Consider the following 12727-nt stretch of genomic DNA (forward strand, 5'->3'; position numbering starts at 1 on the left):
CCCAAGTATTTAAATTCAGTCTAACAATGAAGAAAACATATTCTAATGTTGCATTTTACAACTACCTGACCAATACACCTCAAAATTGTCAAAGTCATCAAAAACAAAGTCTGAGAAACTGCCACAGCCAAGAGGAGCCTAAGGAGATGACTATTTAGTATAAACTAATGTAAATGTAATGTGGTAACCTAGATAGGATTCTGGAACATAAAAGACATTAGATAAACGCTAAGGAGATATGGTTCATTAATTGTAACAAATATGCCACACTAATGTAAGATGTTAACAGGGCAAACTGGGTGTAGGATATATAGGAACTCTGCAGTATCTTCCCACCTATGCTGTAAATCTAAAACTGTTCTAAAATAACAACTTTATTTTTAAAATAATGTGAAAAATTATCAAGTAGAAAGTTTTGGTAAATGAAAGAGGGATGAAACCAATGAGTGAAACAATTTGGCAAGTGCACTTTCAATATTAATAATTCGATCTGAACTGAGAACATTATATAAAAGCACTAATTTATATGTTTTGTATGAATCATGTAAGTTTATTCCCAGACTTTTGCTTTGTTACTGTAATTTTTTTTCTTTTACTAAATGACCATATTAAGGAAAGCCATTGATATTTAAACAGCCACTTTGCTGATGGCTCATAATGCTCTTATGTATTTTCTCAGCTTACCAGGTATTCCTAAGTATTGACTGCCTTCTCCAGGATTTACAATATTTTGTTTTTTGCTTTTCTGTATTATCTAGAACTTCTAGAAAGATGTTAAACAATAGCATTAACAGGCTTCTTTGTCTGGTTCTACCTTTAATGGGAATGTTTGTGGCTTTTCCCCACCATTAAGCATGATGCTGGGTATGGTTTAAAATATTCATCTATTCCATCTGTTCCTCTTACCAAGAATTTTTTTAAGTCAGAAATAAATTCAAATTTTTATTTAGATGCAGAAAACAGATTAGATCATTTGTTTTATTTGGTTATATTAATATGATGAATTATATTAAAATGTTTTCTAACAATAAACTATCCCACTTCCTGACAAACCACACTTGGTCAACATATGTTCCTCTAATATATAGTTATTACTTTATTTGCAAACTATAACTTAGATTTTACATCAATATGTAGTGATACTAATGTGCTTTTATAATCATGTTTTCAGTATCAGTGTTATACTAAATTTATAAAACAAATGAAAGCTTTCCTTTTTTTAAAATCTTGTGGCTCAATTTAGATATCATTATTATTCTTTATGGGTTTAAAGCAATTCAGTGTAGTGTACCCAGGCCAGGTGCTTTGATACACCTCTTCACCAGTTTTGATTCTTTCCTTTTTTGCAGATCTGTTTGCATTTTTTCATAGATCTTGATTTGTGTTTCTTAAGTAATTCATTTTGTCTACCAACCTTTAATTTTTAGCCTTGAAAAAGCTCTGAAAAATTAAGTTTGGGTCCCAGTTTACCTCAACCATTAAGAATTATGAAAAAATATAAGGATAAAGATGAAGCAAAAGTGTTAATTATTTCTACAAAATTTACTAGAATTTGAAGAAGTTGCTAGATAACAAAGGTCAATAAATCAATCACATTTCTATATAGCAAACAAACTAATTTTAAAAGGTAACCATTTATAATAGCATCAAAAACAAAGCTACTAGAAATAAATCAAAGGTATGTAAAGAGGAAAGTAATTGAGAAAGATGTCAAAGATCTAAATTAATGGAGACATCTATCATTTCAATAATGAGGGACTCAACACTGTAAAAATGTCAATTCCTCAAGGTGGTCTACAGATGTGTTTTCCATTGAAATTCCACCAGTATTTTTATTTCTAGGTAGAAATTCCTAAAGAAATTCTTGAACATGTGTACCAGGATACACATAGTTGGCTCAAAACAGCACTGTGTGTAACAGCTAAAACTGGAAATAACCCAAATATCTATTCATCATGGGTTAGATAAATGTATTATGGTATGTTAATAAAATGGAATAATACAAACAGTGAAAAAATACAGCCACATGTGACAAATTTCAAATATAGGCAATACAAAATGTTGTTTAGAGATAAATAACTAGTAACACTAAAGAAAAATGGAATGATCATGGACGTCAGAACAAGTAGTTTACTTCTGAGGGGGAGAGAGTAAGATGTACTCTGGTAGGGGCATACAAGAGGCTTCAGAAAGCAACTACGTAACCTTCATGGAATTACATAGGTGTTTGCTTTTATGCTCTGAACCACTGAGTATAGTTTGTCTACACAATTTTCACTGTTTTTTCAATATTACTTTTAAAAAAGTTAAAAAAAAAAGTTAAAATATTAACAACTCAAATCTTTACTTTCAAATGGCAATCAATGTTTACTTATTCACAACATCCTGAAGAGAATACATCTATATTCTCACAATTAACAAGAAGTCTGAGGAAGACAACATACCTTATATAGTCCAATGCCAGGATCAATAAGAAAATCACGAGTTGATGTAGACGGCTGACTGGAAGGTCCCACCCTTGGGGTTTTCTTTACTTTAGGTGGACTATTAGAATAGGGTTTGGCCTGTATATCAGTCTGTTTTGATGTGCTAGGAAGGTCAGGGTCTGGGCGAACTAGTAGCTGAATTATATCATTAAGTCCAACATCATAGTCAAATAAAGTATATCCATTTTCCAACTGGAAAAAAAAGGACAGAAAAAGATTAAAATGCTTCTCTCAAAACTCGGTCTTTTTACATCCTTAGTTACCCAAATGCCCTAGTCAAATTATTAATATAAATTCCCAGCATTACAATTTAGTGATCTTGAAGCCATTCCTATGGCCTCTGATGTCAGCATCTTCTCAGTTTGTCTGTGTGTGCACTCAGTCATGTCCGATTCTTTGAGACCCCATGGACTGTAGCCTGCCAGGCCCCTCTGTCCATGGAATTTTCCAGGCAAGAATACTGGAATGGATTGCCATTTCCTATTCCAGGGGATAGTCCCAACCCAGGGATTGAACTCGCATCTCCTGTGTCTCCTGCATTGGCAGGTGAATTCTTTACTACTGCACCACCTGGGAAGCATCTTCTCAGAACCTCAATAAATTTTTAGGAATCATTCTATGTCAACTATAGGGAAAACGGACAGCCACTGAAACCAAATATTATCACTGCTGCTGTGATATCATCTAGGCAGAAAAACTCATCTTCAACAAGTTCTATGTATTTTAATGAATCCACTACAAGAAACAAAAGGTGAATTTTCAAAGTGAATTGTTTTAGAACTGTGTTCATAAAGACATTTAGTTAACAATTTTATCTCTCTGAAGCAGTAACTTTAAAAACCAAGTAGAAAAAAATTCAAGCATGAATGATTACAATGCTTGTTCATGCTACTCCAACTTGCTCAAAGTTTTCTGTAAAGGTGATCAAGTTGAATTATACAAAGTATTCCAGGATGACTAGTGAATATTTTGTAACTTATCCATATTTTGGCAAGGTTTCTATAAAAGACTGAATTGCATCCACCATTCCCACTCTCACTCCTCCCAAATATGTTGAAGTTCTAATCCCAAGTAACTCAGAATGTGAACATATTTATGTGGAAATAGGATCTTAACAGAGGTCATCAAGTTAAAACTAGATAAGGGTGGACCCTAATCCATTATGATTAGTGTCCTTATAAGAAGTTGAAATTTGGACAGACAAACATGTGGAGAAAACAGTAACATGACTGGAATGATGTATCTACAAGCCAAGAACACCAAGGACTGCTATCAAAACATCAAGAAGCTGTTTGAAGGAAGCAAGAAAGGATTCTCCCCTAGAGGATAGCATGGCCCTGCTGACAAGTTGACTTTGGGCTCACAGCTAACAGAAATGTGGGACAAAGTATATCTCTTAAGCCACCTAGGGTTTGATACTTTGTTATGGAAGCCCTAGGAAACTAAGTCTCCATTTTGTTTCTTTATACAATTTAGTTGGCCATTTCACTAAACTCCTTAAAGCTCAGAACTATCATTTCCCAGGAAACACAACCAATTTAATCCCTAGTCATTTTCCCCTTTGTATGTAATTTCTGTCACCATCCACAGCTCTAACACAATAAGGCCATATGTGAGAAGTCAACCAAAGAGACAAGAATAAAAATCTGTCTTTGAATGACAAACTTACTAGTGTATTAAATAAGTACCTTTAATTCAAGCAATCCAAAACATACTTAGAACAATTCTACACATTACAAGACTGCAAAGAGATCAAAGCAGTCAATCCTAAAGGAAATTAGTCCTGAATATTCATGGGAAGGACTGATGCTGAAGCAGAAACTCCAATACTTTGGCCACCTGATGCAAAGAACCGACTCTTTGGAAAGACCCTGATGCTGGAAAAGATTGAAGGCAGGAGGAGAAGGGGACAACAGAAGATGAGATGGTTGGATGGGAGATGGTTGCATGGCATCACCGACTCGATGGACATGAGTTTGAGCAGACTCAGAGATGGTGACGGACAGGGAAGCCTGGTGTGCAGTAGTGCATGGGCTCTCAAAGAGCCAGACACCACTGAGCGACTGAACTGAACACATCACAGGTGTTCACAACTGTTAAACAGAACAAGGGATTGAGAAATTAAAATTTCCCAATAGTGGAATTAAACGAGACATTATCTAACAGACTAACATGCTTCTTTCAAATAAGTCTAAGGAATCTCCCAAGTCAGTAAGCAGATAAGCCCTTATCAGGACAGGATGTTAACATGGCTTATCTGATTAGAAAAACAAGAACTCCTAATCCTCAACTACTGGGAAAACCTCAATAAGCAAAAAACACGTTCACACCTTCATTTTGCCTGTCTCCAACAGCATCCCCACCTCATCAAAAAAAAAAAAAAAAACCCTAACAGCACAGAACATGAAAATTAACTGATAGGACATTCCCCCAAATGAAGATACCTATATGAAGGTGTAAAATAGAAATCAGGCCCACAGAAACCTGTAACCACTGTTCCTCAATCAGTTATGCTCGCTAGAATAGCCACTTTTACCCAGATGATGATGAGTCCTTTCCTAATTCATAGGTACTCTCAGGAGTTTTTCTGAAACAGTGATTATCCATCCACTGCACAGCAAGTTCCACAGAGCTTTGCTATTGTGCAGAGTTGTGAAGACTGTTGGAATGATTTGTTACTTTAAAAGTACCAAGAATCCCCTGGTGGTCCAGTTGTTAGGACTCTACTGCCAAGGGCAGTACACTCCCTGCTTGGGGAACTAAGATTCTGAAAGTGAAAGTCACTTAGCCATGTCTGATTCTTCATCACCCCACGGACTGTAGCCCACTAGGCTCCTCTGTCCATGGGATTCTCCATGCAAGAATACTGGAGTGGATAGCCATTCCCTTCTCCAGGAGCCATGCAGCCAACTGAATAATAAAAGTACTAAAGTCCTCCCAAATTTAACAAAAGTATAGACTGAAAATTACCTGCACTTAAATTATGCTGAGTAGGGGAAAAACAGATTGGTAATTTGAAACTTACACTTATGAGTTTCAGGCATTTAACTAATGAATGTCTCATTGTAGAATGTTTGAGAACTGCCATTCCACAAGATGTGGCTGAAGAACTTATAATATTAGAGAGGCAGGGATAGTCCTTTAATTTTTTTCTTTGAATTGGGTTGAAGTTAAGCAATTATAGGTAACAGTAAGAATTACAACTGTGATGCAAGGGAAAACTAGGAAGCAAACACCAAATGGCAGTGGCTCAGAAGGCACAGAAGTCATTCCCAAGAGGCTACTGATAAGGGATGCAGGTGGAGACCATTACTAACTTTCATCTATCTTTCACAGCATATATACTACAGAACACACACACACCCCCCCACACCCCCACCACCACCCCCACTCCCCCATCCCCGCTCCTTCGAGTAGGCAAACACTTTTACTTTGTACTGCACGTGAAAACTGAGTACAGGGGCAAAAGAAAACTTTCTTTCTTCTGGTTCATGCTTCACATCTACAATCTACTCTAAGAGTTCCTACAGTGGTACAGGGAAGAGAAGAGGGAAGAGAATCCTTTCAGAGTAGGAAAAGCTCTGGATTCTCAAAGATTTAGAGATCCACCAATACAACTCCTTAAACAAACCCCCAGGAAGCAAACTCAACCTCTCAAAGAATATCTAAATGAGGTTACCCTACTTTAACTGAAACTTACAGCCCAGAACTGCTGCTCTCCCCATTTTGACTCTCAAAAGTAGAGTCAATCACACAATTACAGTGCTGCTCAAGCTTCATTTGCATACCCACCACCTGGGGACCTTGTTAAAATACGGATTCTAGTTCAGTGGGGCTGGTCAGGTGAAGCTAATGCTGCTGGTCCTGCTGATCCAGGGACCATACTCTGAACAGTAAGAAACTAGTATGAGGCTGACTTCCTACAAAATGCATTTTCAAACTCTGATGTTCATCAGTTATCTCCCATGGGGTCTTGTTAAATTCAACCACTTGCAATTTTACGGTGAGGTGAACATCTATAATAAATATCCACCAAGTGATTCTGATGTTTTATCAGAGATTAAAAGCAAGAGACCTAACATACAAAGGTGGAAGAGGAGGCAATTTACATCATGGACACTGTAAATGTTTTTTTATTTATGACATTTTTCACTATGTGGCAGTAAGGTATCTTGAGGAAGGAGTGTATTTTCCTAATAAGCACAAAACTCTGACTTCTCAAAGATTTAGAGATTCACCAATATAACTCTTAAAAAAATTCCGACCTCCAGGGTGCAAATTCAGCTTCTCAGAGAAGCATATTCAAATGAGGTTACCCTACTTTACCTGGAATTTACAGCCTTGCTCTCTCTCCATTTTGACTCTCAAAGGTAGCATCGATCTATTCTGCCCTTTCTCCTTTTGACTCTCAAAAGAGCATTTTCTAGGATAAGGGCAGGTCTTTGACACCAATCCAGTAGAAGCCTACTACAGACACACTATCTTGTCCAAGGACTGTAGACTGTATTTCCAAAGGAGAATAGAGATAATAATCATTCCCATGGCTACTTGTCAGCTTGTAAATAAATACCTGGAGCACTATCTTTCTTCTGTCTCCAACTAAGTAGGAACCCAAGATCCATTCCTAATTCCTACTTGTCTACCGTTATAGAGAAATGAAAGCAGAGAGTTAATCAACTGTCCTGGGCTAAGAGGTACATAAGGTTGTTATCCTCAACAGTTTTCCCATGAGCCTGGAATAGCTTCATGGTGTCCTGAAAATGTACTCTGATGCCTTGAATTTATCACAATCCCTTCCTTTCCTTCAAGACAGCCAGGTGCACATTTTCTTTTTATCGTATTTTTATTATTAAATGGTAAGAGGTGTTGCCTGAGAATACATTTTCATTCTTCATTTCTATCTCTAGTGAAGTTAAAAAGTATCCTGGGAATTTATGTACTATTGTCCCTAGCTAGAAAATAAAATTTAATAGACTTGATTACATGCTTCTCCCTTTTGATCAAAAGATAAAAAAGGTATTAGCCACAGGAGGCACAGCGATATCAAGTTGCATAGAGTTTAATACACATACATTTATTTTTAAAGCAAAGTTTAACTCGAACAGCTGTTTTTGTTAAGTCAAACACTAGAAGATCAATATAAAACTAACTACTATCAAAGATGCCATCTCTTGCTGCTGTTGTTTAGTCGCTAAGTCCTGTCCGATTCTTTGTGACCCAATGGACTGCCAGGCTCCTCTGTCCATGGGATTTCCCAGGCAAGAATAGTGGAGTGGGTTGCCATTTCCTCCTCCAGGGGATCTTCCCCACCCAGGATCAAACCGTGTCCCCTGCTTTCCTTGGGAAGCCCATGACATTTCTTACTTAAAACAATCCCTGGCTCTTTCTCTCTCAGAGTGTAATCTCATTTCTCTAAAATTTCTGGACAGTTTCAAATGGTAAGCCTACGAAGGGGAGAAAAATATTTCTTTCAAACAGTAAGCTGTAGGGGGAAAAAGGCTACTTCTACCAAATCAAAGAGAGTTACACTTATTTCAAACAACAGGACTGGAGCCAAACTATGATCAGCTGGAGGATGCCAACTTCTTTAGTTGATTAACATTTTTTAAAAAAGAAAAAGATAAAGATAGGACGGGTCTGAGTCTCTTGATACAGACCATGTGAGTAGGAAAAATCTTCAATGGGCCAGACCAAGGCCATACCGTTCAACTACCAGCGACGCCGACAGGCAACCTCACCGCCAAAAAACACTTTCAGCCTTCAAGTGTGTACCGCTGTCTATGCTCCAATTACTGTGTCAAAAGCTTGAGTGAGGGTTCTATTAGAAGGTGAAGGATAATAGCAAAACAAATCTTTTGTACTGCTTTTCACTCTTCGAACAACCCCCTTGGCCCAAACTGGGCAGTTTAAGCCTGGTCCCGGGTTACACCAACAGCTTCTTCAGCAGGTCTCTAATCTCCTCTACGACAGATTCGATTCTAGGAAAGGAGGTGGGGTGGGGAAGCAGAAGTTCTGGAAACCCTTCGAATCTTCAGTGTATACAAATCCCTTCCACAGTGAGGAGGCGGACTTACAATCTTGTGCCCCATAGGGAGCAATATCTAAGTTTCCCCTCCCACTTGGGAGTCGGCAGCGCGTCTGAGGTACGGAAGCGATACGAGCCGTTAGCCGGGTCAGCACGGCCGGGAGCCGGAGCCTCCTGCCCTCCCCACCCGCACTTCGGCATGGCCGCCAGAGCCCGCTGCCCTCCCCGCCCTCCAGGGGCCACGGACCCCACCAAGCGCGGGAAAGGAGGGACCCCAGGCACTCTGGCGGGCTGTGGCTGCGGCTGCTGCCAGGCTTGGCAAGGGCGGTAGGTCTCGGCACTCGGGGCGCCCCCGCCTCCGACCCCACCAAGCGCACCTGCAACTCGGGTGGCCGGGACCCCGCTGCGCCCCACAGGCGGGCCCAGGGCCGCACTCTGAGCCTCGCGGGCTGCCCATCCGAAGTGGAGCCAGGTGCGCTCTGTGCGCGCGGTACACCAAGCCCTCCGGCCCGCCCAGCCCAAGCATCCCGCTACCCTTGCTAGGGCTTCCAAAGAAGTGCGTTGGGCGCGCCTTACCTGCTTGCCCCGGTAGAAGAGGCGCTGGCACTCGGGCCGTACGTCGAACAGCGCCCACACCCGCTCGCGCAGTTCCTCAATTGTGGCTTTCCGAGACACGTCCTCAATGGTGCGCGTCTGTGAGCCGTCGATGGTGCGAACCTGGATCCACATCTCGGCGCCGGGAGAAGGGGCCGGCTCCGCTTTGTCTCCCCCTGCGCTCCGGGCGCCGCGCCCCGCCCGGCCCGCGCCGCTTCCCCGGCGGCTCTGGCTCTCAGCGGCTGGCCGGCGAGCGCGCGCACAAGGGAGGAAGACTGACCAGGCGCCGGGCCCCACAGGCGGCGGTGAATCCTAGACCGTGCGCCCACCCAACAGAGCTGGAGAGGGAAGGAAAACGAAACCAGTCGGAAGCTCGGTTGCTATTGCAGCCCCCGCCTCACAAATGGGAAGCAGCCTTGTCTGCGCTGCGCGGAGTGTTTACTTATAGAGCTCTAGCTCCCACATGGAGGTCACGGCGCCAACCCGGATCTCGCGAGATCTACGCCGGGCTCCGCCTTAAAGAGGTAGCGGCTAGGGAAGAGGCTGTAGACCAGAGGGAACTAAAATGGGAGGGTGCAGAGAGGACGCGACAGAGGGGCGGGGCCGCCGAGAGCCGTTACTTGCGCCTCCGCCTGCACCTGGGCCTTGGACACGCCCTCTAGCCTTGGGGTGTCTGGCGGTTACAAGGCCGCCCACACGGATTCCCGCTTTGGTCCAGGTTTCGCTACCCAGGGCGCCAGCGACTCCTCAGGCTTAGCCGGTTCGGTTCTGTGGTCTCAAAAACACCAAAGATAAGAAATTCTGACGTGCACTTGTGTGATCAAGAAAAGGGGAGTGGGTGCGTGCGGGTGCAGCCTAAATTTGTGAGAAATCACGTCAGGAAATGAACCCGCTCCACCGCTCTTTGCCAGACACTGTCAGCCACGCGGCCTGGTTGGGCCGGCCACCCAGGAAAGACCCTGGGGACCCTTCTGCTTCGCGAAGTCGTTTCCCGCCAGGCCCGAATGCTGCCTTCGCGCGGAAACCCGCATCCTGGGGTTTCCCGCCGCTGAGCTGAGGTGGCGGCCCTAGGCGGTCAGGCTAAAGGGCCTGTTGGGATCGTCCTCTTCGGGCCCGCTGCGCTCGCAACCCTACCTCAGGCCTCGGAAGTGTTGGTGCCGCCGCCCGGAGGGCCCTTCGCGGTTACTGTTTGTGGACCTGAGTTAGCCAGCATTTGGGCTGAGGGATTGCAGGGTCGTGGATAATGCTTTAAAAGGATGCAAAATGACACACCTCTGAAGAAGTCCAGAGATCCTACTAGGAATAAATTATCAGAAATAGGCCCAAAGCACGTTACCTAAGACATCAAACAGTGCGCTTACTTCAATTAAGAAGGAAGAGAGCATATGAAGGTAGAAAAAATTATACATATATAAAAGATTTGAACTTAATATTTGCCAAAATCCATAACTTGACTATTCAGACTGGTGCAAATTATTAGCATAAAGGCAGAGCAGCATTTTTATTATAACCACTTGAAATAATTGCCGGTACAGAGATCCAGTAGTAAGATTGAAAAAAAAAAAAAAAAAGATGGCCCAACATGGGAGGGACAGAAAAAAAATGGAATACCTGTACAGACTTGGTCTCTGCTCTTGGAAATTTTACATTCGCTGTATCTTCTAGATATAATTCATCTTGTCTGCTCCTAAGTAAAGCAAATACTGAGTATTCATTACAGGTAACTATTAAGCACGCTTATAACCTGTCCCAATAAGGGATAGCTATTTGCTATTATAGGATATCCTATGCCATTGTGGAAGCATATTAAGAAATTTTTTTTCTAATTCTCTGCTTACAAAGAATTTACAATCCAGTTGAGATAAGATTTAGAAAGCATGAAAATATTAAAGAATAATTTAGTACAAAATAGTCTGCTTTTGATTAAAGCAACAATTAGACATGAGAGACTAGAATTAGAGATGAGGGACTAGAATAATCTGTGAGCTTAAAGACAGGGGTACACCTTGACCTGAGTTAAATGGTATACTGTAAGGAAGACGGTATTTAAATGATCAGTTCGCAGATTGAGATAGGCCTGAATTATAAACTCAGTTTTGCTCTTTACTTAAAATATGATCTTGGAGAGATTGTTTACTTCAGTTTCTTCAATGTAAAATGGTGCTTGTAATGTCTAAAGAGTGTAGAGGGTTCAGCATAATGCCTATCCCTAGCTGGTACACAATCATTTTTGTGCTCTTATGGAGATTTAGTTAAGTACAGAATGCCCTCAGAGGAGAGAGTGCTTAAGCAAAGACTGAAGGTACGCATTTTTGCAGTCCAGTAGGAATTGCATGTAAGAGAAAGTTTGACTAAATGGAGAAGAGCAGAGTGTGAAGCTTAGCATTCAAAGCAGTAGATTTTGTGGGCCCCAGGGAGAAATTAAGGTTTTTACTGGAGTCCACTGATGTGATTAAATAGGCCTTTGGAAAGACAGCAGAAGGAATGTGGAAGGATGCCTTAGGGAAAAACTAAGTGGGGGGTGAGGTTGGAATGCTGTCAGAAAGCTTACTGAAGGGGTAATTGTGTCAGTTTTGGTGAAATTTGTGGCAGTGGGTGAGAGAGGAAAGGGTAGATTCTAGAGTATTCTAGAAAATCAAGCCTATCAGGCTTGCAGAATGTGTGGATATGAGGAATGAAGAAAATGCTAAGAATAATTCTCGTTTCTAGTTTCAGTTCAGTTCAGTTCAGTGGCTCAGTCATGTCCGACTCTTTGTGACCCCATGAATCTCAGAACGCCAGGCTTCCCTGTCCATCACCAACTCCTGGAGTTCACTCAAACTCATGTCCATCGAGTCGGTGATGCCATCCAGCCATCTCATCCTCTGTAATCCCCTTCTCCTCCTGCCCTCAATCCCTCCCAGCATCAGGGTCTTTTCCAATGAGTCAACTCTTCGCATGAGGTGGCCAAAGTATTGGAGTTTCAGCTTCAGCATCAGTCCTTCCAATGAACACCCAGGACTGATTTCCTTTAGAATGGACTGGTTGGATCTCCTTGCAGTTCAAGGGACTCTCAAGAGTCTTCTTCAACACCACAGTTCAAAAGCATCAATTCTTCGGCTCTTAGCTTTCTTCACAGTCCAACTCTCACGTCCATATATGATTACTGGAAAAACCATAGCCTTGACTAGACAGACCTTTGTTGGCAAAGTAATATCTCTGCTTTTCAATGTGCTATCTAGCTTGGTCATAACTTTCCTTCCAAGGAGTAAGCGTCTTTTAATTTCATGGCTGCAATCACCATCTGCAGTGATTTTTGGAGCCCCAAAAACTAAAGTCAGCCACTGTTCTGTTTCCCCATCTATTTGCCATGAAGTGATGGGACCGGATGCCATGATCTTAGTTTTCTGAATGTTGAGCTTTAAGCCAACTTTTTCACTCTCCTCTTTCACTTTCATCAAGAGGCTTTTTAGTTCCTCTTCACTTTCTGCCATAAGGGTGGTATCATCTGCATGTCTGAGGTTATTGATATTTCTCCCGGCAATCTTGATTCCAGCTTGTGCTTCTTCCAGCCTAGTGTTTCTAGTTTGGGAGACTTAAATGATGGTTTTGGTAGATGGTAATGCTCATAACTAGAAGAGAA

The 12727-nt window shown here is 41.8% G+C and overlaps 1 protein-coding gene across 1 annotated transcript in view; it reads right to left on the minus strand.

Moving 5' to 3' along the window:
* Nucleotides 1–9579, minus strand: part of UHRF2 (ubiquitin like with PHD and ring finger domains 2) — a 73052-nt gene extending 63473 nt beyond the window's left edge. Inside the window, exons 1-2 of the mRNA XM_006076449.4 lie at nucleotides 9088–9579; nucleotides 2445–2678 (exon numbers count right to left, since the gene is read on the minus strand). Of these exons, the coding sequence (XP_006076511.1) occupies nucleotides 2445–2678; nucleotides 9088–9240 (387 nt within the window). The 5' untranslated portion in view covers nucleotides 9241–9579. The remainder of the gene's footprint in view (nucleotides 1–2444; nucleotides 2679–9087) is intronic.
* Between the last annotated feature and the right edge of the window lie 3148 nt (nucleotides 9580–12727).

Source organism: Bubalus bubalis, chromosome 3 (genome assembly GCF_019923935.1).
Source record: "Bubalus bubalis isolate 160015118507 breed Murrah chromosome 3, NDDB_SH_1, whole genome shotgun sequence".
In the NCBI taxonomy this organism is placed as follows: Eukaryota; Metazoa; Chordata; class Mammalia; order Artiodactyla; family Bovidae; genus Bubalus; species Bubalus bubalis.